This window comes from Zea mays, chromosome 3 (genome assembly GCF_902167145.1).
Source record: "Zea mays cultivar B73 chromosome 3, Zm-B73-REFERENCE-NAM-5.0, whole genome shotgun sequence".
In the NCBI taxonomy this organism is placed as follows: Eukaryota; Viridiplantae; Streptophyta; class Magnoliopsida; order Poales; family Poaceae; genus Zea; species Zea mays.
Window position 1 is genome coordinate 153,525,878 of NC_050098.1, and position 26,627 is coordinate 153,552,504.

The 26,627-nt window shown below is 45.0% G+C and overlaps 1 protein-coding gene across 1 annotated transcript; it reads right to left on the reverse strand.

Annotated features, from left to right (window-relative positions):
- Nucleotides 1-18,027: 18,027 nt before the first annotated feature.
- Nucleotides 18,028-24,009, reverse strand: LOC109945126 (uncharacterized). The gene is made up of 10 exons (XM_020550937.2): nucleotides 22,073-24,009; nucleotides 21,732-21,979; nucleotides 21,449-21,652; nucleotides 21,248-21,340; nucleotides 21,046-21,156; nucleotides 20,613-20,966; nucleotides 20,280-20,513; nucleotides 19,966-20,202; nucleotides 19,848-19,896; nucleotides 18,028-18,096 (listed from the first exon to the last, which is right to left on the reverse strand). The coding sequence occupies exons 3-10, from the start codon at nucleotides 21,638-21,640 to the stop codon at nucleotides 18,083-18,085; spliced, it is 1,284 nt and encodes a 427-aa protein (XP_020406526.2). The 5' UTR covers nucleotides 21,641-21,652; nucleotides 21,732-21,979; nucleotides 22,073-24,009; the 3' UTR covers nucleotides 18,028-18,082.
- Nucleotides 24,010-26,627: the final 2,618 nt, after the last annotated feature.

The following is a 26,627-nucleotide window of genomic DNA, read 5'->3' on the forward strand; positions in this document are numbered from 1 at the left end:
TTGCAATTGAGTCTTCAGTTCCGCCAATTCATTAGGGGGCATACGGTACGATCTTCGGGAGATAGGAGTTGTACCGGGCTTTAGCTCAATTACGAATTCTACATCTCTTTCAGGGGGCAGTCCAGGCAAATCTTCCGGAAATACATCTGGAAACTCACATACTACCGGAATGTTCTTGATCTCCGGTACAATGGCTTCATAGACTCTACCAGAAGCTTTGGCTGGATTGGTTGCGGGGAGAGTCAAAAGAATCTCTTCTTGGTTATAGCTCAACCTGACGGTTCTGAGTTCAGTGTTGAGAATTGCTTTGTATTGGGTTAACCAATTCATTCCCAAAATTACCTCTATATCCTGGCCTTTCAGAACAATCATGTTAGCAGGAAAGTTTCGTCCGGCCATTGTTACTGGCACTCCATAGGCCACTTCTTTAGTATAAATGTGTCCCCCAGGTGAATGAATTTTAAATCCCTCCTTTGATTCATGGTATGCCATATGATGTTGTTCCACAAACTTCTTGCTAATAAATGTATGTGAAGCACCAGAATCAAAAAGAATAATTGCTGGGTGACTGGCTACAGGAAACGTACCCATCATCACCGGTTCTCCTTCCGGTGTAGTAGCCACTTGAGTGTAGTATACACGCCCCGTTTTCTTTGTATTCTTCCCCACAGCATTTACCTTGGGCTGAAGTGATTTCCCAGATCCTTGCGAAGCATTAGATTGATTTCGCCTAGGGTATGGGCAGTCCTTGATGAAGTGTCCCGACTTGCCGCAATTAAAGCACCCTTATTCCTGCTTGCCATTAGTCTTGGCGGCCTCATCGTCAGGTGTGGGAGTCCAGACGTCAACCAACCTCAAAGAAGGAGGAGGCTCAAAAAGGTCTAACTCCCCACCCAGCGCACGTCCCGCAACGTGAGATGGTCCAGCTTCTGCCTCAGCAGGTTGTGTAGGCTCACTTGGGTGTAGTTGTGAGTATAGTATATGGACTTCCTCGTGCAATGTATTGCAGTAAACTTGCAGGTCATCGACAGTCGAGCTAAGTTCTTTAATTCGGGCCTGAGCCCTTGCTTCCTTAGCACACATTAGCAAACGAGACTGCACGGCCCAGTCAAGTGCTAAGTCTCGATCAGCGAGTTGATCTTGCAAGTGTCGGATGTCCCTTCTCAGTTCGTTGATTCTATCACCGTCAGCGACCCAAGCATCAGACCTATGTTGAAGTGCTGCTTGAAGTCGACTCACACGAGCTTCAAGGTCTCCGATAGGGTCGTTACTTCCACTGCTGCTACTTTCATGTCGGGGAGCCAATTGATGCCGAGGCACCCCAATTGGTCCCGTAGACTTGCGTGCCGTTAGCCTGGTACGTGGCGGCATCTTTTCTAAGGGGGAAAATGCTATTAGTATAGTGCTTAGCATGATGCATGTATAATTATAGAATCAACCTTAGTCGATTCAACCTTCTATATGTTGCACTCTTCCTATCTGGTCTTTACGATAGACTTCTTCAGAATACTTAGGTAAGAAGAGAAAAGAATTTCTAGGTAAGACTTTTGAAAATTCTTTTGAAGATGCTTCATAATATCTGCCAAGAAGGGCTACGCTCCGATACCAGCTGTGACGGAACCTCCCAAGTAATTAGGCCCACCTACAGTTGTCCTCATCCAACGGACATCAGACAACCCTGTAGGTGCCCCTAAACTACTTGACAAGTTCGGTATCTTTCCTTACCTCACCAGGAACGTCTCACCCATCTTGTAGACATTACAGAACATCGGAGATAAAGAAATGCGGAAGCGAATTACATAATCTTACATTTATTTCAAAAGCAAGCTTGAGTTAGGTTATTACAGACCAGTCTAAAAGTGAGTGCATAGAGGTAATATAATACAAACCAGGGGAGGCACAAGACTCCTCCCGATAAGCTAAAAGCAAAAGATCCTAAACGGAGGACCGAGTCCTCCCGCACTTCAGTCTTGATTTTCTTCTTTCGGAACCACCTTGGCACAGAAGCAGCAAAAGTCTGCTACTTCCTCACCTAAAAACAACAAAGGGATAAACCCTGAGTATGGAATACTCAGCAAGTCTTACCCGACTAAGGAAAAGACTCTCAAGGGTATGCTGGATAAATAGGAGTCAAGGAGAGGCTTTAGCAAAAATCAACTTATAGTTTTGCAGAAGAAGCTTACTAAGTGAGTCCTTACTTTTCATCTTTTAATGCCATCTTAAGTATTAATAGACTCTATTTGCATCTAGTCTAATTTCACATCAAATCAAGACAACATTAGTTTTATCCATAGTGTTCACCTCCTGACTCTAGGTTGTAGAAAAGTGACCAAGTCTTCATAACCGCGAAGGTACGGCGATCCGAATCGATTATACTCAGCTGAGGATCTCCAATCACACGACATATGTAGCACTTAACCCTTGCATATGTCAACCCGCCACCGGGGTTCTTAAGACCAGATCAGGTTCACGCAGACCGAGAGCACAGATACACCACCGTCCAGCCTCTTGCCACGGAGGGTACACGCTACTCTCGCCACCGCTCCACGCCCATCTCGTGTTGTCTTATTCCGGCCTTAGTCTGCCCGAGGCAAGGCTTACCCATGACGAGGCATGTGACCAGTTAAAGGGTCCTCGGTCAGCACGCCTACATACGCGTTAATCCTTAACCAACCTGGGTAGAACATCACCTGTTCCTACCCCAAGTTTCCATTTAAGTATTTCCACCCTTAGGAATGTGTCTGTTCCTTAGGATGAAAGAGCATCACGGGGAGCTTTGCAGTAAGATCCCACTATTGCTCCAAATGAAAATATTCTTGCAGGTAGAAGCTATCCTCTCCATGGTTAAATTGAGGACAACTTCTATCCACAAGATCTAAGCAAGGCTAAGCATTTTTGTAAATCATAATTTTGATACTTCACAGAAGTATCTATAAAGGTATGGATATCAAGGAAAGCAATGCATCAAAGGGTTTCAAGTAACTCCTATGAACTTAATGCACATTTCACTAGACTTAAGTGTGCGAAAAGTATTTAAAAACTCAAGGAAAGGGGTTGCATGCACCGGGGCTTGCCTTCGTTTACAGGTGATTCAGGCTCGGATCCACAAATGTCGAAGTAGAAACTATTCCCGGCCTGAGTGTCCAAAGGTGGTTGTACTTGCTCTTCAGTTACTTCTACCTCTTCTTCTCGTTCTAATCATAACCATACATATGTATAAGAATGGATGCCATGGGATGCTCATGAGGATGCAAAGACAACATAAACTTATTATTTATGTCTTGAATACAACTTGCCTTCACGGGGTTCCGGGAACTTAGGGTTTCCGGAGTCGGTAAAGGAGTTCATGGAGCAGGGGGGAGTGTTTTGGGTTTAGTGATCAAACAAGGTCCAACTCAAACCAAACTCTACCCATGGCTTCTAAATAATGTGATAAGCTTACATAAAAAGTTTGGGAAATTTTGGGCTTATTATTTATTCTCTAAAAATCCAGAATCAATAGTTTAGGTTATTTTAAATACCCTAAAATTCCTTGTTCAAACTAAAAATCATAAAACTATTTTTATTAAATACTATAGAAAATAACAAGCCTAGGAAAATTAGTCTCATATTTTTAGGATTTTTCTATAATTTTCTACAGATTTCTAGAGTTCTGCTGTAAAAGAAAAAGGAAAACGATAAAACAGTACTGGGCCGATTCTGGCCCAACAAGCCCAGGTCCAGGGAGAACAGTGCTCGCGCCCGCGCGCGCGCGCGCCCGCGCCCAGGCAATTTTGCAGAAAGGGCCTCGCGCTTCTGGCTAAACAGAACTAGGTCCCTTTACTATTGTTTTGAGTCACTGACGGATTGCACAAATGCCCTTGGGGTTCTGTCAATTCACAACACGAGATCCCCGACGGCGCTTAAGCGCGGCCGTGCTCCGACGAGCAAGCAGACCGGCCGATTGGGGTAGTGACCGGTGCTCCCGAGCGACATACACGGAATTAAACTCCTACGGAGCATTTCCCCTAACCTAATTGTACTAATGGTGGACTGGGGAGTTCCGGCCACGGTGGCCGTAAGCAAAATGGGGACATGATCGTGTTCCCGGCGACCCAGGGCGGTCTAGTTCGATTCAATGCTTCGGTAAGCATCAAGAGGACACAAAGATGTTGAAACAAGAGAACCGAGGGTGAGATCGGACCTGAAACGGGCTGTCCACGGCGAGCTCGATTCACGGCGGCGGAAAATGGATTTGGGGGAAACGAGAAATTCAAGTGCGCGGGTGGATGATTGTGGCCGATTAGCGGTGGCTGGATGCGTAAGGATGTGGTGAAGCTCACGGCGGGGTCAATTTATAGAGCTCCGAAGCGGTGGCACTTAATTTGATCGCGATGCGTCGACGGCCGGAGAGGAGGAAGAAGCACTGGCTTCGCGGGTACGTGGCCAACGACGTGGCAGTAACTCCGGTGAGCCACGGAGGGTTCAGAGAAGGTCATGGCGACACGGTGAAAGTGTAGAGCCACGCGGCACCCGGCCGAGAGGCGGCGGTCGACGGCGAGTACTTACCGCCAGCCGCAAAGTCGAAGGAAGACAGGGGGGGTTCGTCGGAGTGGTGGCCAGCTCACTGGTGACGAGGACCTTACCGCGACAGACTTATCTAGTGACCGCCGAGCACGAATCACAGCGACGACGATCGACGGCGACGGCTATCGGCGACGAGCACGGGGAAGATCTTTTTCAGTTACCGGTTACTGTACCATGGGAAGACGCCATCAGTTAGCCTGACAGAGCAAGTTCAGAGCAATATTTCTCCAAATTTTACACTGCAACTTTGTCAATACTCTGTACCAAAGTTGTAGAGTTACAAACCAGCTACAATCCAACTATAGAGATCAAACTCATTTGAGCACTGGATCATGCTTGGATTTGGGCTAGAAGTTGATGTCAGTCATGTGCTACACTGAATTTCAGATCAAACAGCCTGACAGCCAGTTTTGGATTGGGTTTTTCTCCAAATTTCTCATAACAACTAAGCTCACACTCTTTAGCAAAGTTGTTCTCCTATAATGGGTCTTCAACTTTGATGTGGTGACCTAGGGCAAAAACCCTATATCCTGAAAGATACAAGGCTCCAAAGTTGAGCCAATATCACTGAAATCCAGACTTAGAATAAACTCACATGAGGTCTATTTTGCATTTAAGTCCAAAACCTTGGGTTTTGCTTTCAAGTCCACATATTTGTGAACCAAAGGACTTAAGACACTTATTTGGCTTGGTTTTTGCACTTTAGTCCAAAAGTGGACTAATTTTGAATATAAGCCCCTAGGGTTTGGTTTTAGGGTTTTCCAGGGTTCCAATTAGGGTTTCTGGTATCTCAGGGGTATAAAAGTGATTCAAGCTTATCCTTAGGGTCATTTTATGACTTTTACCCTAAAGTATTTAGGTTTTCTTAACTTGGGTAAAGTTTTACCCCTATAATCCCCATTTAGGGTTAAGTTCCTTAACCAGGGTTCTAGTTGCAAAACACTCAAAACAATACAACTTGTTTGAAATTTTTGCCTAGTGAAAGCACTCTAGGTGTGTCAAACATATGCAATGCCAATGCTATGATGCCATGCTCAAGTTTTAGTTACAGTAACACCAGGGGTGTTACAGTGACAGCGACGACGACGGAGGCGATGGTGATGGCGGCGGAGGCGACGACAAGAGCGGTGACGGCGGCGGCAAAGGTGGCAGCGGCGACGGCGGTGGCGGCAGCAGCAGGGGCAGCAACAAGGCCAGTGGCTAGATGCCACTGGTTTTAAATGTTAGTATAGATTAGTAGTAGAAGTAATATTAGTGAAATAATGTAGTAGTAGCTAGTAGTATAGTGTAGTAAAATATGATGTAGTAATGGGGAGGTCATCAACTCATAATGAGTTGATTTGTAAGTTCAGTAGTGCTTCCCATATAATGAAGAATGATTTCGCTCCATCTTGTGTGTATCATTTTGCCTTCTTGCTGATCGTCGATCGTGTTAATGCCTACTGCAGAGGCTGTTTCTGAACGTAATGCTTAAGTAGCGACTTAGAATCATTGAGTCATGCTTCAGACTGCCTTCTTCGCGATGCCAACGCTTTAGTAGTGGTGGCCAAGTGATTATCAGCGATGTTGGGGCTTTTAGAAGTGATAGCCGAGAGATAGCGGGCCATGTCAGTGTTTTAGAAATAACGACCGAGCAGTTACTGGCGATGTCAGCGTTTTAGAGGTAACATCCGAATCCTCTGGAGCCACGTCAATGTTTTAGGAATAACAGCCGAGTGACTGCTGGCGACGTCAACGTTTTAGAAGTAACAGCCGAGTGATAACGGACCACGTCGGCCGCTTTGGAAATAGTGGCCGAGTGAAGTCAGGTAACGTCAGCGTTTTTAGAAATAATAGCTGAGTTAATTTGGGCTGCGTCGGCCGTTTTGGAAATAACGACCGAGTGATGACATGGCACGCCAGCGTTTTAGAAATAACGGCTGGGTGATGACATGGCACGCCAGCATTTTAGAAATAACCGCTGGGTGATGACATGGCACGCCAGCGTTTTAGAAATAACCGCCGGGTGATGACTGGGCGCTTTTTAGAAATGGCGTCTGGCCCGGGAAAACCCCATATGTACTGCACTGTCGCACACCTCCACGTTCCTTGCCCTAGTTTCTGCTTTTCTGCATCCAAGCTTTCTCTGCTCTCCTGCAATATTGCTTCCGCTCCGCTCGCTAGCAAGGTTGAGATGGCGCCCAAGCGGAAAGCTTCGAGTTCGTCCGTCGCAATCATTCCCCCATCGATCCCAACAGTCAGTTGCCTTTCGCAGGTAACCATATGTCTATTGTCTCTGAATCCGACCTTCTTCATCTCGTTTCTATCGGAGTTCTTCCTCCGAAGGAGCTCTGTTCATGGTGGATCTGTCGTGGGGTCACTGTTCCGACAGAAGATACCCACGAATCCGTCATTTACGTTCCTTTTCTTATCCGCGGACTTGCTCTTCCGATTTCTCCTTTCTTCCGCGGTCTCCTTGATTTCTATCGCTTGAATCTGACCCATCTGAATCCCAATTCCATTCTGCAAGTTTCCATTTTTGTTCATTTATGCGAAGCCTTCCTTGGTGTTTTGCCTCACTTTGGCCTTTGGAAGTATTTGTACCACTGTTGGCCTGGGATGGCCGGAGGGCAGCACCAGCTGGTGGGGGGTGCGAGCTTGGAGATGCGCCGTGGGAGGAAGACTGACTACCTCGACATCTCACTCAAGGACAACATCAAGGGATGGTGCCTGGATTGGTTCATCGTGGAGAATCATGGGAATTCCCTCCCCCCACGGTCAGGGAGACAACCGGATGTTCGCACTCTGAGCTGGACCGAATCCCCCATAGACCAGGAGGTGGCTAAGGCAGGGGCTCTGCTAGCTGAAGTTGGATTGTTGAAAGAAAGGGGTCTGACTGCAGAAGCTGTGGTCGCTGACTTTGTTTTCAAGAACATTCAGCCGCTAAAAGACAGAGCATATCCGACCTATCTGTATCGAGGCCTGGCTGATTCAACCCAGGTAACCAACAGAAGAATTCCTGCTGTGGACTTGGTGAGCCGGCTTGAGATGATACTCAGAGGCAAGGTGTCGAACATCGGCGCTCCTGTTGCATACTCGGCCTGGAATCTGCCTCCTTCCCAGGCCTTTACCAGTTTCGTGTAAAATCCTGCTGATGGTGATAGCGGTTTGGGCCTTAGAGTGCGACCCTCTCCCGAAGAAGTTAGTGCTTTGGTTGCCTCACTCGGAGAAATTCCTGACGATGAGAGGCAGGTTCATTTTGAGGTGCCTTTGAATCCAAGTGACGCAGAGATAAGTGCCATGCTGAATATGTTAGCTGAGGATTCTTCTGATGCCGCTCCTGCTGAAACACTGGTGGTGGCGTCCATCCCTGAGGCCGGCAAAGCTTTGGATGCTCAGAGGTCTGACAGTGTTCGCCCGAAGCGTTCTCGCTGAGACAATCAGCCCACTTCTCCTGCTGAGGGGAAGAAAAAGAAGAAGAGATGTCTTCGTCGAGTGTCTAGCTTGGATCAGGATATCGGTCCTTCTGTTCCTACTGCTGAGGAAGTGCCAGTGCTTGAATTTGCTGAAGTTGACCCCAATGGGTGTGACCCGACTGCTGTGGATCCCAATGGGTGTGATCCTGCTGAAGTTGACCCCAATGGGTGTACTGTCCGTGTTGTTGATGAAGATGATGAAGAAGAGGATGAAATCCCTCTGATTCGGAAGAACAGCCGGCGTTACATAGCTAGTGGGGAAAGTAGCGGTGTTCCTTCTCTTGCTTTGTCTGCCCTCATTGGTCTGCAAGAATTATCTCTGACGAACTTCGATCAGACTCTTGAAGACATGGTTCCAGAAGATCTGTTGTCAGAGCCGGCAGATGGTGGCGCGATGAATGTTTGTGCTGGTGTGCCCGATGCCGGGTTGGGGTCATCCCGGGCAGCGTCCCACGCCTCATCGACCTTAGAGCGCGGTCTTGAGGGTCAGGAGGCTGGTCTGGATTGCACTGCTCCCACAGAAGTGACTGAGGGTCCTTCAGCCTTAGAGGTGGTTGTTGCAGAAAACTCGGCCCTCAAGGATGGTGCTGGCGCTTACCCAGCCCCCGAGGGTGTTGCCGGAGATGATCCGGCTCGGATGGGTAGCGCGAGCTGTGACCCAGCCCCCGAGGGTGTCCAAGTGGGTTCTCCCTCCCACACTTCCATGGATGTTCACGTAGGGTCTTCTCCTCCACATTCTGGTTGCATGGCGATAGCCCAAGCCTTGGGTCAAGGAGTCGCTTTAGAGGCCAGCGCACCTGATGACAGAGTTCTGGCTTCTGCTGATGACACTGAATTGGTTCCCACTGATGCATTGCGGGTTGTTCCGGTTGGTGATCCTTCGTCAAGCCATCAATTGACTTCCCACGACTTGGGGGTTCCCTCATTCTTCTCCAACCTTCAGGTATTTTGGTTTCTTCTGGTCTGACTTTACCCCAGGCAGATAATTGTTCTCATGCTTGTCTGTTTTTAATGCCAGGCATTGGTTGATGAGATGGTTAGTTGGCTGAGGTTGCAGGGTGCCTCTGTCCCAGAAGGAGCTTTGCCTCTAGCTCATTGGAATCCAGTGCTGCTTCAGCGGCGTGTATCTGATTTGGAGGTGGCAAATGCCGGTCAGTGCTCTTTTGCTTCCTTTTTTTGATTACTTGATTAATTCTGTTTTTTAACTGAACACCTTTGCTTGACTATTTCTTGACAGATATGGCTCGGTTGTATTCTGATCTTGAGGAAAAATATTCTCAAGGTCAGACTGAACTGGCCAGGGTTTCTGCTTCTCTGGATGATGCTAACATGGTGAGCTCCACCCTTCGTGCTCAGCTCGACTCTGAAAAGGTGACCAGTGAATCTTGGCTTTGTTTGTTGTGTTCTTATTGCTTGCTTGACGTTTGGAGAAACTGATTCTTGTCCGCAGGAGGAAAAGTGTGCCCTCGCCACTTCTCGTGACAACCTTGACAAGCTATACCGCGATGCCAGCAATTTGTTGACCATCTTGGAGAGGAGTCATCGCTTCACCATGGAGGAGTTGGATAATCATCGTTATAAGCTGCAAGAGTCCTTGGATGATGTGATTCGCCTCAGGCAGTTGGTGTCGACCAAAGATACTATCATCAAGGATCTGCGTGCTTCAAAGAAATCAGTCGCCCAGGAGCTAGAAACTGCTCGGTTGGCTGTCAAGGCTGCTGAAGAGACTTCTGCTACTCTGAGGGTCCAGCGTGACAAAGCTACGGATAAAGCTATTCACGCGGGGCGGATCCTGATGAGGAGACCCGGCGTGGTTGTTCCTGATGACATAGTGGCTGACGTGAATGCCGCTCCTGATTCCTCGAGTCGTCCTTCTTCGTCAGTTGCTCCTGAGAAGAACATTACTAAATAGAAAACACTGAATGCTTTGAATGTGTGGTTAATGTGCTCGGATGTTTTGTTAGTGAACACTTTTGAATACTGAATGCTACTATTGTTTTCCCATTGTTAGAATTCCATAGTATCTACAATTGTAGAAGTAAATGTAGTGTGATGGTTTTGAAATTTCGTCGTGGGGCATAGAAGTTGCCCTAAGATGGGTGATTGCAAACGTGCCAAGTGTGCCGTGCCAATTTAAGTCAGTGCCAACTTAAACTGACCGCTCCGTTAGTAGGGCATAGTGGCCACCCCGAGTTAAGTAAGCGTGAGCATGTCGCATCACCTTAAGTCATTGTCGACTTAAGCCGATTGCTCCGTTAGTAGGGCATAGTGGTCACCCCGAGTTTAGTAAGCGTGAGCATGTCGCACCGCCTTAAGTCATTGCCGACTTAAGTCGATTGCTCCGTTAGTAGGGCATAGTGGTCACCCCGAGTTTAGTAAGAGTGAGCATGTCGCACCGCCTTAAGTCATTACCGACTTAAGTCGATTGCTCCGTTAGTAGGGCATAGTGGTCACCCCGAGTTTAGTAAGCGTGAGCATGTCGCACCGCCTTAAGTCATTGCTGACTTAAGCCGATTGCTCCGTTAGTAGGGCATAGTGGTCACCCCGAGTTGATTAAGTATGCCAATTGACAGCGAACAATTTGAGTGCCTTTGAAGCCTTTTTATTGATGATATATTTCTCAATTTACAGAATACATCGTCGTCCCAATAGCTTTTGGGATGTAGCTAGGGGTAAAACTTCCTGAGTTCCCAATTTCCGTGTCGTCCATCTAAGTGAGACGATATGATCCCGGTCGAGTGACTTCTGCTACTATGAATGGTACTTCCCATAGAGGTGACAATTTATGTCGTCCCTCCCCTGTTAGAATTCGGCGGAGGACGAGATCTCCCACTTCGAAGGATCGACGCCGTATGGCCTTATCATGATAGCGCCTCAGAGTTTGCTGATACCGTGCTGATTGAATCACCGTATTCAGTCGCTCTTCTTCGAGTACATCAACATCCTCCAGCCTAATAGCTTCAGCTTCTGCTATGTTTTCAAAGATTAACCTCGGTGCCCCGAACTTGAGATCAGCAGGTAGCACTGCCTCCGAACCGTAGACCATAAAGAAGGGAGTATTTCCATGCAGAGCTCGGCTAGGTTGAGTTCTCAGGCTCCAAACCACATACGGCAGCTCTCTAATCCACTTTCCTGTGAACTTCTCATTCTTGTCAAAGACTTTCTTTCTGAGTGCTTCTAATATCATCCCATTGGCTCTTTCTACTTGCCGTTGGCTCTTGAGTGCGCCACCGAGGCATATTTGATCTGAATGCTCTTTTGCTCGCAGAAATCGAAGAACTCTGAACTGGTGAAGTTGGATCCTAGGTCAGTTATGATGCTATTCGGTATCCCGAACCTGAATATTATGTCTTGTATGAATTCCACTGCCTTAGCTGAAGTTAGAGAAGCAATGGGTTTGAACTCTATCCATTTAGTGAATTTGTCGATAGCAACCAGTACATGAGTGTATCCTCCTTGAGCTTTCTTGAAAGGTCCAATCATATCCAATCCGCAGCACACGAACGACCAAGTTACGGGTATAGTCTGCAGCTGCTGTGCTGGTAGATGCTGCTGTTTTGACAAGTACTGGCAGGCTTCGCACCTCTGGACTAACTCGGCTGCATAACTCTCCGTTGTTGGCCAGTAGAAACCCGACCTGAAGACCTTCCCAACTAGGGTCCTGGATGCTGCGTGTACTCCACATTGCCCAGCATGGACCTCATCTAGAAGTTGCTTTCCAGTAGCTGAGAGAATGCATTTCATGAGGACTCCTGATGTGCCCCTTCTGTATAGTGTTTCCCCAATAAGCGTATAGTGAGCTGACTGTCTTGCGATGCGCTCGGCTGCATTCTTGTCATATGGTTCCTCCTCATTCTTTATATATTTGATGATCGGCCCCCTCCAGTCATCAGAATCTGACTCTGGTTGGCTCAGAGTATTACATTCCTCTGCCCGATCCAGTGAAATGCTTGGGTGTAATATTTCTTGAACAAAAACTCCAGGCGGGACCTGAGTCCGACTGGATCCTAGCTTGGACAATACATCAGCTGTCGTGTTTCAATCTCTCTCCACATGGTGAAATTCCAGACCTTCAAATTTGTCTTCTAGTTTCCGGACAGCAGTGCAGTATTTTCCCATGGAATCGTTCGAACAATCCCATTCTTTATTTATATGACTTATGATCACCAGAGAATCTCCATATACCATCAGTCTCTTGATGCCCAGTGATATGGCAATGTTCAGTCCATGAATCAGAGCTTCGTATTCTGATGCATTGTTAGAGGCTGGAAATAACAACTGAAGGGCATATTTGAGGTGTTCGCCTCCAGGTGCAGTAAAGAGGATCCCTGCAGCTTTAACGAGCCATTGAAATACATTCGCCATACTTCTGCGGTTTCTGGGTTATCCGGTACCTGTTGTTCGGTCCACTGTGATACGAAATCCACCAGTGCTTGAGTTTTGATGGCAGTGCAAGGTCGAAATTCGATGTCATGAGATCCCAGCTCGCAGGCCCACTTGGCTATTCTCCCGATGGCTTCTTTGTTGTGAAGAATATCTCCTATCGGAAATCCAGTGACTACTATGACTTTGTGGTCGTCAAAGTAGTGACGGAGCTTGCGTGCAGTTAGAAGTACTGCATATAATAGCTTCTGAACTTGAGGGTATTTCTTCTTCGAGGGACCCAGAACTTCACTGATAAAATAAACAGGATGTTGTACTAGGTATGCATGTCCCTCTTCTGCTCGCTCGACTACCAACGTGGTGCTCACCACATGAGTCGTGCAAGAGATATATAACAGCAGATCTTCAGCTGGTTGAGTCGGCGTGGCTCGACGCGGTGGTTTCAGCACTGGTGGTGTTGTCAGGAACTTTTTCAACACATATAGAGCTTCCTGTGCTTCTGAAGTCCACTGAAATTTGTCCACCTTCTTGAGTAACTTATAAAATGGCAAGCCTTTTTCTCCCAGCCTGGATATAAATCTGCTCAGAGCTGCCATACATCCGGTGAGTCTTTGCACTTTCTTTTGTGATCGTGGTGCTTCCATCTTCATGATGGCCTCAATCTTTTCCGGATTGGCTTCAATTCCTTGGTGACTGACAATAAACCTGAGCAACTTTCCTGCTGGTACTCCGAAAACACATTTTTCGGGATTAAGCTTCCATCTGTATCGCCGTAGGCTGTTGAAGACCAGTTGTAAATCTTCAATGAAATTTTCTGAATTTTCTGTTTTGATCGCCACATCATCCACATAAGCTTCCACATGCTTGCCCCAGTGATCGGCTAAGCATGTTTGAATAGCTCTGTGATAAGTCGCTCCAGCGTTTTTGAGGCCGAACGACATGGAGGTATAGCAGTAAGCTCCGAATGGAGTGATGAATGCTGTTTTTTCCTCGTCTTCTTTTGCCAGACTAATCTGATGATACCTAGAGTAGCAATCCAAGAAAGACAACACAGAACATCCGGCGGTGGAATCTACCACCTGATCTATCCTAGGAAGCCCGAAGGGATCCTTTGGACAGTGTTTGTTGAGATCCGTATAGTCGACGCACATGCGCCAATCCACTTTATTCTTTTTGAGTACAAGAACAGGATTAGCTAGCCACTCAGGATGCAACACCTCTCTAATAAATCCTGCTGCGGCCAAGCGAGCCAACTCAGCACGGATGGCTTCTCTCTTGTTGGGCGTGAAGCGATGTAATTTTTGCCGAATCGGCCTCGCCTAGGGTAGACCTTCAATTTGTGCTCGGCCAGTTCTCTCGGGACTCCCGGCATATCCGCAGGTTGCCATGCGAATACGTCTTGGTTATCTTGCAGGAACTGGACGAGCGCGCCTTCCTATTTGTCATCCAGGCTAGAGCTGATGATGGCGGTTTTGCGTTCATCAGCGAACCTAAGGTTGATCCTTTTGGTTTCTTCAGTCGGCCACATAGAGGTCGCGGCTTGAGCTTCATTTGCGGTACCGCGAGGTCTTCCTCAGGCTTTGAGTTCGCCTGCGTAGAAGAAGTCGCCGATGGTTTGATGGTGAGGGCCGCCTGAATGGCCACTCGGAAACATTCTGCGGCGCCTTGGAAGTCAGCGTGCACAGTTATGATCCCTTGCGGTCCTGGCATCTTCAATATCATGTATGTATAATGCGGGATGGCCATGAACTTTGCCAATCCAGGCCTCCCGATGATGGCGTTGTACCCGCAGTCGAAGTTTGCCACCTCGAACCTTAGGAACTCGGTTCTGTAGTTCTCCCGTGTTCCGAAGGTGACCGGCATGTAGATGTGGCCCAACGGGTATTCTCCTTCAGTCGGCATGATGCCGAAGAAAGGAGTGTCCGACTCATGGAGCTCTTTGAGGTGAACTCCCAAGCCTTGGAGTGTCCGGGGGAAGATGACGTTGATGCTGCTCCCCCCGTCCACTAATACCTTCTTTACCCTGCTCTCTCGGATCACCGGATCGATGAGGAGCGGGTATTTGCCTGGGTGGTCGAAGTTGAGCCACTGATCTGCCCGGGTGAAGGTGATCGGGTGCTCCGACCACCGGTATGGGGCGGGAGGACCGGTAGCCGCCACCAGTATCTGATGATCATTGAGCTTTTGTTGTCTCTTGTTCTCCTGCGATCCGTGTCTGCCGAAGATGACATTGACCTCTCTGTCGACGCGCACGAAGGCTCCACCTCCTCCCTCCTCCTACTGCTGGGGTTGTCGCGGTTCTCCTGGTCCTCCTCGTGGCGGGGGAGGAGGTAGAGGTTGGAAGGGTCGGCCGTGCCCGACGGAGTGCTTGAAGTCTCTACAGTTCCGAAGGGTGTGGCACATGTCCTTGTGGTACGGGCACTGGGCGTCGAGGATGTCGTCCAGCGTGCATTCGCCTCCACGAGGTCCTCCTCGGGCGTGAGAGGCAGGTGGTCCGGCGGCGTGGACTTCTTCGTGAGGCCTCTTCTCCCAACGCTTGTCGGGCTGCTGGTTCGTGTCGCGTTGCGGTGCCGCTGGTGCTGGCTTCGCTCCTCCGATGAGGTCCTGAGCTCGCTCGTCGGCGGTGATGTAGAGGTCGGCATCCCGGAACAGCTGCTCAGAGGTAGTCGGCGCCTTCTGTAATATGGTTCGGACGAAGGCCGAGTCATTGGATCCCCTATAGAAATCCTCGATCACTGCTGCCTCCGCGACCTCGGGGATACGATTTCTCATGGTCTGGAATATTTTGAGGTATGACCGAAGAGTTTCGTCCCCTTGGCGCTTGATGGATTTGAGGTCCCATGGTTGCGCCGGTTTGTCGGAGAGAGACTGAAAGTTGGCGGTGAAGCACCGACTGAAGTCACTCCAGTCGTCGATGCAGTGTCAGGGTAGGTGTCGTAGCCACTGCAGTGCGTCTTGCCCGAGGACGATGGGCAAGTATGCGGTCATCACATCTTCGGTTGCCCTAGCAGCTCGGGCAGCGGTGGTGTAGACGGCCAGCCAGCCTCCCGGATTCTGCTTAGGTTCATATTTGTCGATGTTGGATACCTTGAAGTTAGGGGGCCATTGAATGGCCCTGAGGCGCGGAGTAAGTGCCGATACTCCACATGTGTCCTCCTATTGTCGATGATGTTTTCTGTCCTGGGGAGGGGAGTGGTCGTCGTGGTGCCTCGACCGTCCCCGGGTGGTGCCACCAGTTGAAGCCGTGGCCGACTCGGTCCTGGTAGCCTGACTCCGTGCTAGGATGCCGTGGTCCCGGTCATACTCTTCCCGGCGACGGATCTCGTTCTCGTGTCGTCGTTCACGCGAAGCATTGATGGAGCTCCGTGCGTCCCGGCGACTATTGATGGCGTGTCGTAGATCGTTCGGCGGGTGAGCAAGGGGTAGAAGATGATTGGCTGCTTGAGTGAACAGCCGCCGATAGCCCTCGGCGTCGGGAGTCCAAGGGAGGCCATCAGCTATCTGAGCCAACACCCCTCCGACTTCACTCACCGTGTTCATGGCTCGGGCGAAGTCGGGGTTCAGGTTGCGCCCGAAGAGTGGATTTTCCCGATGTTGTCTTGTTTCCTGTTCGGCCTGTTCTTGAGCTCATTGATGATCGCGTCGTCGGGAATTCCTTCTTTCCATGAAGACACGTTCTTCCAGAGTTTCTCCCATCTCCGAGACCTCGTCTCGCGATACGGGTTGCGCCGGGTCCCGCTCTCCGGCTTCGTGATGCCGTCGGATATTTCGGCGTCGGTTCCTTCGTCGGCGGGATTCTCGCTGAGGAGGTTCCTCTCCAGGCGCAGTCGGTTCGTCGTCGGAGATGGGGGGCGATTCCACTCTCCCGATGAAGAGGACGTCGGGGTAGAAGGGAGTCGTTGTCGCGACGATCTTTTTCCTGTCCTCCTTAGAGGACGGAGGCACAGGAAGAGCAGCTTGACGACCCGTGGCCTCATTTGCTTCTTTCCTCCTTGTGATTCGTGTCCATTCTTCTGTCGGAGAGGTGGACAGCGGAGTCTACGAGTAGACGGACCCTTGGTTCTTGGTTTGCTGACGGCGGTCTTTTTTCGGAGCGCTGGAGGTTGCGCTTTTTCCTGCCTCGCCCCGATTTTCTCGGAGATTTCTGAGGAAGGCTTTCTCTCTGGCGGATCCGCGATGCGATGCAGAGTTCCCTCCTCATCCGCTACAGATGAGATAGTACCGAAGCAGAACATGGATCCGAGGCGGAAGATGATCTTGTGCTGGAAGGTGACGACCATTGAGCTAGCTTGGATCAATGACACACCCCCTACCTGGCGCGCCAGCTGTCGGTGTTTTGGGTCCGACCGCGCACCCAGGGTTACCCCTCAAGGTGCTTTTAAGAGTAGGACGGTGTTACCGACTTTAGCTCGATGGTTCGTGCTGGACGCACGAGATATAGTGGACAATGATGTACAGGTTCGGGTCGCTTTGAGATGCGTAACACCCTACGTCCTGGCGAGAGTGCTTTATGTGATGAATTACAGGGGAGTTCTCTAGTGCTGGAAAACGTAGAGAGCGGGGTGAATGGCTAAGTAATGAGTGATGTCCCTCATCTTGAAGGGGTGCCCCCTAGGCCTTATATACTTGTCGGTGTCACTACACCATGACACAATATTGCCAACAGATTGTCTGATGGTAAAACACCTAAATAGCGTCGCACAGTCTGTCGGTAAAGAGCTTTGCCGACAGATAATGTGTGTCGGCAAAAGTCCTGTCGGCAATAACCTTTACCGACAGACATAGATCTGCCGACAGACTATGTGTCGGTAATGTTCATGTTATTGCCGACAGACATATCTTTGCCGTCGGACAAATTTTTGCCGACATATTCTTGTGCCAACGGCTTGTGTGTCGCTAAAAATCTATATACCGACAGATTGTCTGATGTTATCCCTATGTGCAGTTTACAAAAAATCATGTATACAAATATATGCTAATGAAACAAATAATAAACTGATTATGATGCACATTGCAGAACAACTTGAATAATATGTAGCTCAAAATATATGAAATTTGATTACTAAAAAAAGAAATCAATCTTTGACTTTGAATTCCAACATATATTGTTTTGGAACACAATTTGTGTGATGAACAAATAAAAATAATAGCATACATGTTTTCTAAATTCTGAATTGATCTTTCAGTTCTATTACATGCAAAGTCTAAAGATTCATCTAGCAAACTAAAATCTCTCCATCAGCTTGGTGTTACGCCAACGGCTAGCATGCATGTGAGTAATCATTTTTCACACACTTCAAGCACTCTGATCCTTGCTTCCAGCACCTCTTCCCTACAACATATTTTGATAATTTGTCAATTACTATATCAATAGGTATATAAACTCCCAACAGAAAAAAACAAACTGAAAGTTTAATAAAAGTATTAAATGGAAGTCTATAAGAACTAAGTCTATATTGTTATAGTGCTGATTATGATTATGATAGGAAAATGGAAGTCATGACAACAGTAAACCAAAGATATACAGTAAAGGCAACAGTTCAAATCCATTATAAATAATTAAATTGGCACTGTCATGAATGAAATTGGCAACAGTTCAAATCTAGGTGGGCACATACTATACCTTGACAACAGCAGCATGTGTACTATGTCGATATCAGCAAAGATGGGCCAAAAGATCACCGAATAAGTTCTGAAGAGGACAAAACAGAGACATTAATTTGGACATTAAAAATTAAGACATAATAGAGTATTGTGTGATTGTTGCACTGCTACAGGTATCTTGAATGAAGATAATTAAACAGAGATTAATTAAACAGGGATATGAACCCATACTATTCTATCTTATACTAACCTACTACGCTCCAGACTTTTGGTTAATGACCACTACATGTTTATAAACAGGTTTGTTTCAAAGTATATTGCTTTTTTTATGTAAGCAAAGAATGTTCTAGCCCCTAGAGAGCCTGGTCAGGCTTGCATTGCCATTGATGCGGGCAATCAATCAGGCCCCTTATATCATGATTGTCGCCAACAGCCTGATGCAAGAGAACTGTCGAGTGAATGAGGAAAGGCTTCACAGTCATGGGTGGCCGCTGATGAACCTCGAGAAGCAACAGAACTACATATGATCGGGAGAATCCAAAAATAGTAGTGGGATGAGCTTCACTGCTTGAAAAAGTGGAAGCAGAACGAAGTGAAGCAGTGAAGCAGAACGAAAACAGAACTAAAAAAATGAAGCAGAGGAGATTGTTGATCTGTGCCTTGCTGACAAATGCACCGGCCTCCAGGGCTTCCTGGTCTTCAATGCCGTTGGTGGTGGCACTGGCTCTGGCCTTGGTTCTCTCCTCCTTGAGCGCCTGTCTGTGGAGTATGGCAACAAATCCAAGCTGGGCTTCACTGTGTACCCATCTCCCCAGGTGTCAACCTCTGTTGTGCACACTTCATACAGGAAGCATGCACACGTACATGTTATCAGTCTTTGTCACCTGATAATGATCATCGACCTCAAATAATACGAGACAGTTATCGAGATCTGACAACGTCTTCAAAGACTCCAAGAGTAGATCCATGAAATTGTGCTCTGTGAAATCTTTGATGCACATGGGCTTGAGCTGTGCCATTGAAACGACCAGCTTGCAGGTAAGCTTCACTGTCCGCAGGTAAACTGCAATTGATTTATGATGCAACTGAAGATAGCTATTGGTACACCACATGGATTGACAATCCACACCGATGCTTGCAAAGGTTTGGCAAATGCAGTCCTCAGGGTCTTCCAAGGTGCAGCTGAGCATAGAGAGTGTTTTAGACACCTCATGAAGAATTTCAGAAAAAAGTACCAGGGTGATGTGTTAAGGTACATGTGGCCTTGTGCTTGGGCATGCACACCTCGTAGGCACCAGGTCTTATGGGAAAAAATTAGAGAAAGTAGTCCTGAAGCTATTGTGTACTTAGAAACGAACCATAAACAGATATGGTCACGAGCTAAGTTCAGTGCAGATTGCATGGTTGATTATGTGAATAACAACATATCGGAGTGCTTTAACAACTGGATTAAGGACTACAAAAGCTTTCCGGTGGATATTCTCATGGATGCTATAAGGGGCAAGATCATGGAAAAGATAGCAACAAGGCAAAAGATTGCTGCAAGGCTAACCGGACGAGTACTTCCTAGTGTTATCAATGAGCTGAACATTAAGAGCAGATCCTTGAAATATACAATCACAGGAAGTGGTGCTCTTAAGGCCGAAGTACTTCCTAGTGTTATCAATGAGCTGAACATTTTGGGGGTATTTTCGAATCTGAAGAACTTTCAATGCTAGAGAAATAATTTTCCCTTAATTTTTCATTCATGACAGTCAAGGTCTTTCTGGGCCTAGGTAGTCAGTCAGACCTTTCGAATGACTACACTTATACACAATTATATATGAAGAAAATATTTACCTGCTGCTGTAGAACCTTGGGTCAACGTTGATTTTTTGTTACGACCCATCTAAAAATACAGAACATTAGAAGCTTGTTCCATTAATTACATAAATAAAATACAAGGTTGTAGTATTACCTTGTTTGTTGGCCATGCAATGGGCATAAAAAGAGCATCTCCCATACTCTCTACACCTAAGTATGGTCGTGGCAGAGTACTTTCCCTTTTTAGCACGCGAGTCACAAAAACCTGTGTGAACTCTCTTCCAAGAGGAACATCTCCCACCTTAGTGGTTGGGTCGGTTGAGATAATATTTGCTATTGCAACAGGAACTTCTGATCTCATCATAGAATATAATATCACTTCTTTACCAACCTAATAAAATATGCGAAGTAAGATTACAAAGTTCAAATAATGAAACATAAATATGAAGTGATAGATGAGAAAATTACAGGATTATCATCTGCATTTTGAGATGATCCATGATTTCTTTGAGGTACCATTGTTGCAATGTCTCGCCTGTGACTTTGCTCTTCAATAGTATTAACATCTTCACGATTCCTTAGACGACCCATAGTGCTTGCAACTCGCCTAGTAAGTTGGAAGTCATCTTCAACCATATTTTGTGAATGGTTATTACCATTGTAATCATGTGCTACCTCATCTGAACGATGCACCCTTGAGTTCTAAAGAAAAATAAAAAGGGAAAAAGTGTTAGTGAGATAAAGGAAACAAGCCTAATTAACATGATAGACACTGACTAAACATATGCAATATTATATCACCTGTCGAGAATTAGACCCATGTTGTGATGGGCTTTCTATATGTTGCACCCCTTGAGCTGCTACCATCATTTGATAAATTTGATCCATTTTTTCTTTCATTTGATTCATATCCTGTCTTAAGGCTCTAACCTCTTGCTCAGACTGACTGCGAGCTTGCAATGCCATTTGAAGCTTTGTTGATATTTTCATTTGAGTTCCAGGGGTGCCTACATCTTGTGGAGTTGGTCCTATGCCTAAACCACGAATACGACCTCTTGGTTCTTTCTCTCCAAAAACATGTGCATATAAATCACCATCTTCAATACTTCTGTCCTTCAGTTCTGGGTTCTCAGCAACAGCTTCTTCAAATTTATTCTTAAGAGGACCACACATATATTATATTTTGTTCACTTATATTTTAATTATTACATAAATCAAAAATATGTGTACTCACAATGAATATTTCTGCTCCAGGTAGAGGCACAATATCCCCTTCTTTGTTCTTACGCGTGTGTGTTCTAACATATATTTCATCTCTTCTCGCAGGGCGTCCTTGTTGCTCGGCCTACAAGAAAAAATGATTTGGTCCAGTAATTGATTAGATTTTTCATAAATTAAACTAATGATTATACAAACTAGTGATTATAATTTTTTACCAGTTCATGACCCACACGAGCATAACTCTTGCTGCCAGCTGCATGCGACATAGTCAGCTTTGAACGGTTATCTTTACCTCTATTTGAATGAACCTACAACATAAATATGAATCTTTCAAAACAATAATACAAATTCATTCATACAATAGTTTATTGAAGGTTTATATCTCAAAAAAGAATTCAAAACAAACCAGCATGTACCTCGGCTTCTGGAGACATCCAATAAGTTATCAACCACTCCCAATCAGATTCTTTCACCCTTTCATCCCTTTTAGCAATAAGCTCTTCAAAACTCAATGTTTCATCAAAATATTTGTTCTTTAGGTCAGCCTTAAACTCTCTCCACTTTTTTGCTGCAGATGTTATAACATAATCTATACCAGATTCATCCATTTCATAGTATTCCTGTTTCAACAAAAATGTAGTTGATTACCAAATCTACTGACAATAGGCTAAGACAAATTATCTCACTAAATCAGTTTACCTTCACTTTTGTCCATAACTCAAACTTCTTTTTAGAATCAACTAGTCTCCAATCCTCACAAGAAACAGGGATATTTTTCCTCACCAAAGTTCCTATGAAATTACCAAACTCTTTGCTGTTCCTACCAACTGGTTGTCCATATTCATTAAGGGTAATGCAGATTTTAGGCCCACCACTACTTGAATATATGTTCTTCTTTAAGGTTGGGCCCCTTCCTTTCCTTATATTTTGATGCCCAATAGGTTGCTCTGCTTATTACAGGAGATAAAACAGATGAAAACCTTTGTTGATAACTATTTTCAAAATTGCTACAATAAATTTAAAGTTTGTTTGATTTTTACCTTCATCATTGATGGGATTGTCAGATTCTTCGTAACTATTTTCAGATTCTTCATCAACAATATCCCTTTCAGTCCTTGATCGCAAAGTAGGTCCATTAGTTGAAGCTGCTAATGTCCTTGTCTACACTCAAAGAAATGAAAACATTACTAATCGTCCATGCTAGTTAAAACTTAAGGTTCAGAAATTAAAGCAGTCAACCAATTGCCAGTGAAGCAGCAGAAATTTCAAGCAGTGAAGGAGCAGAAATTAAATTACATGCTCAGTCGTCCATGCCAGTTAAAACTTAAGGTTCAGAAATTTGGTTCAGAAATTAAAGCAATCAACCAATTACCAGTGAAGCAGCAGAAATTTCAAGCAGTGTGCGTTCAGAAATTTCTCGGACAGGGGGTCAGCTTCACTGCTTGAAAAAGTGGAAGCAGAACGAAGTGAAGCAGTGAAGCAGAACGAAAACAGAACTAAAAAAATGAAGCAGAGGAGATTGTTGATCTGTGCCTTGCTGACGAACGAAAACAGTAGTGGAGATGGCAAGGTGTCTACTGAAATTGACAAGTTGTCTGGCAAGGTGTAGAGAGTGCCTTGGCAGACCAGAATTGGAGAGATGCAATGAATTCAGAGCTGCAGGCCATAGAAAACAACAACACCTGGTCTTGGCCAGATTTGCCTAAAGGGCATAGAGCTATAGGATTGAAGTGGTGGTTGAAGCAGCTGGGAATGTATTGAAGCAGCTGGGATTGTATTGAAGCAGCTGGGAATGTATTCAAGCTGGGAATGTATTGAAGCACAAAGATTCTGTGTTAGTCACTCTGGGTTTTGGTAAGTGCAGTGTGGAGGATGCTGTCTACAAGAAAGGAACTAATGATTCACTATTGATGGTAGGGGTTTATGTGGATGTCAGATGAAAGGATGTAATGACTCTACAAGAAAGGAACTAATGACTCACTGTTGGTGGCTGCCAATGCTGTCTACAAGAAAGGAACTAATTGTCTATCAAAGTGCTTATGCTGCAAAAATAGTAGAGCTATGTCAGATGAAAGGATGTAATCCCTGTGATACTCCTATGGACAGATGACGCACACAGACAGTACAAGAACTGAAAGTCTGAAGGAAGGTGGAGGAACAGAACTATCTTTACTGGGAGCTATGTCAGGTAAGATACATTGAAAACAGTACAAGAAGTAGAGACTGCAGAATGCATGTATTGAGATAGATTGTGGTACTATTAAATTAAATGTAAAAAACATGGACTTATTAAATAGGGAAATACATTAACCTTATATTTCTTATTGGCTCGATGTGATCCATTTGCTTCTTCATTAACCATAGTACTAGGTACATGGAGATTAAGAGATCTCATCCTCTTCAAATTTTCTTTTATGTTGGCAGCCCTTTGTAGTTCATATTCATTGACCTCTATTTCTTTACCCATTCCTCTTCCTCTTACAAACTTTCCTCCTGAATCAAGACATAAAGAGATTACAATCAAGATTCAAGACAAAGAGATTACAACGTAAAATGAAACATTTTTGCGAAAACAGATATAAACATATCTTACTTGCTAGGTTGGTTTTCGGCAATCATTATTCCATCTATATCAGTCCTAACACAACTACCACCAATAGATACATTAACTTGTGTGTTTGCATCCAAATCTGGCAAGAAAGAACCTATTTCTGTACTATTGTCTAGCCTTTCTTCCATATCATACATGTCACGTTGTTTTGACTTTAAAACAGCAAACCAATCAGCATCAATAGGATCTTGCACATAGTAAACTTGAGTTGCCTGAGATGCAAAAATAAATGGCTCATCTAATTCCTTGTCACCGGTATTGAATAAATGCTTGAAGTTGACCATTGTCACCCCAAACTTGTCTATTTTGACCCATTTGTCTCGTACTCGGTTATCAATCCAATCACATTTGAACAATACTATTTTTCCCTGGTGATGGTAGTTAAGCTCAAGAATGTCTTTTATAACACCATAATAAGTTTTGCTCGTTGATATTGGGTTATTATTGTTTGTCCCATCAAAACTTGCTGCTTGTGCAACTAGGGCTACACCACTACACTGCACTGACCTACCCACATCATAAGAATGTGTATGGAAATTTATCCCATTTATAGTATAACTGTCATAAGAATGTGCAACCATGTTAGGCTCCTTAGCTAATATTGTTATCTCCTCAGGTAATTCTTCACCCGTTGTTTCCACCTGATGATATTGAAGATTGTTATTACAATAAAGAAATAATGTGGAACTATATTCTATATAAACATTTTCCTAGATACTTACGTGTGACTTAAACCACTCGTGAAAAGTCTCATAGTGTAAACGACTGATTGCTCTTTGATTTTGATGACCACCAGAGTAAAGGTATTCTATATGTTTACTAAACAAACATTATAATTTAGTAATCATGAAATAAATGGATGATACTGATTATAACATATAATGGTTAACTTACTTCAAGTAAGGCTCTATATGGTCATAGTTGAACAAGACATATCTATGTGCTTGAAGCCATGTTTTGTGGTCTAATGTGACACTATGCTTACCAACCAATCCTCGACCTATGTTATGGAAGAAAGGGGTGGTATTGATTAAATCAACATCCAAGCCATCGTCATTTCTTTTTTTCCGGTTAAATCTAGTTTCACCATGTAAATAGCGAGAACAGAATGTGAGGCTCTCATCAAATAGATAACTTTCTGCAATTGACCCCTCTGGGTGACTCCTAGTGCGAACATGGCCCTTACATCTCATTAAAAACCTATAAAAGAGAAATGGCATATATGTTAAACCTTCCTTTGAGTAAAACTAAGTTTAATTTATTGCTAAAATATATTAAATTTTACCTCTCCACTGGGTACATATTACGAAATTGAACAGGGCCAGCAATTCTAACTTGAGTAGGGAGATGAACCATTAAGTGTACCATAATATCAAAAAAGGATGGCAAGAATATAGTCTCAAGAATGCTTAGAGTCTCAGCTATTTCTGACTCTAGCTTATGCATATCGCTTATACGAATAACTGGCGAATAGATTTGCTTGAAAAAATTGCTCACACGAATCAACGCAGCACTAACTATTTCTGGTAAAATCCTTCTCAGAGCAAGTGGGAGTAAATACTGTAACAGAACATGGTTATCATGGCTCTTTAGCCCAACAAGCTTCTTCTCCTTCACATCCACATTGTTTCTTATATCTGATGCATATCCATCTGGAAATTTTACTCCTTTCAATACCTCACAAAATAATGTCTTCTCGGACGCACTCATTGTATATGATGCTGGTGGTAAATATAACTTGTCACCCACTGGAATAGGATGAAGCTCAGTTCGAATGCCTAGGGACTGAAGATCCAAACGATATTTCAAGTTGTCCTTGGACTTCCGTTGAATGCCTAGGAGGGTGTTGACAATGTTATCACACACATTCTTCTCGATATGCATGACATCTAAATTATGTCGTAACATTAAATCCTTCCAATATGGAAGCCTAAAAAAATAGACCTCCTTTTCCATATGATAGTAGGCTCCCCTTCCTTCTTTTTTGCTTTCTTTTTATGTTGGCAACCTTTCCCATGCACTGTGTGCATATTCTCTGTTTGCAATAAAATTTCCTCTCCAGAAAGTGGTCTAGGCGCTGGCCTATCCTCAACTTTACCATCAAACGAATCTAGATCAAATCTATATGGATGGTTTGGGCCCAAGAATCTACGGTGTCCCATATAACAATTTTTTGTACCTTGTTTCAATCGTAGAGAACATGTATATGAGTGGCATTCAATACATGCTACGTCACCTGATGTACTACATGCTGCAATGTACCCTAGGCCTGGATAATCAGATATGGTCCATATTATTGCAGCACGCAATTGAAAATACTCATGCTTTGAAGAATCATATGTTCTTACCCCTTCAACAAACATATCTAGCAGATCATCAATTAGTGGCTGAAAATAAATATCTATATCACTACCAGGAGATCTACGGCCTGGAATCAGCAATGAGATGATGAAATTTGTTTGCTTCATACACAACCATGGTGCAAAGTTATATGGGATGAGAATAACAGGCCAAATGCTATAGCTAACATTCATGGACCTAAACGGATTAAAACCATCTGTAGCTAAAGCAAGTCTAATGTTGAGACTATCAGAAGCAAACACTGGGTGCTTTTGGTCAAAATCCTTCCAGAGAGGTGAATCTGCAGGATGCCTTAGTAATCCATCTTGTATACGCTCCTCATCATGCCACCTCATGTCACTTGCTATCTTAGATGACAGAAATAACCTCTGAAGCCTTCTTTTTATTGGAAAATAACGAAGAACTTTGCATGGAACCTTGTGTACACGTTTTCCATTTAAACTTATCCTTTTTGATTTCCAGCGTGACCTTTCACATGTGGGACATGCATCATACTTAGCATACTCCTTCCTAAACAAAATACAATCATTTTCACATGCATCAATTTTTATATACCCGAGTCCTAGACACTTAATTACTTTCTTTGCTTCATTGAAATTTTTTGGCAATGCCAAGCCATCAGG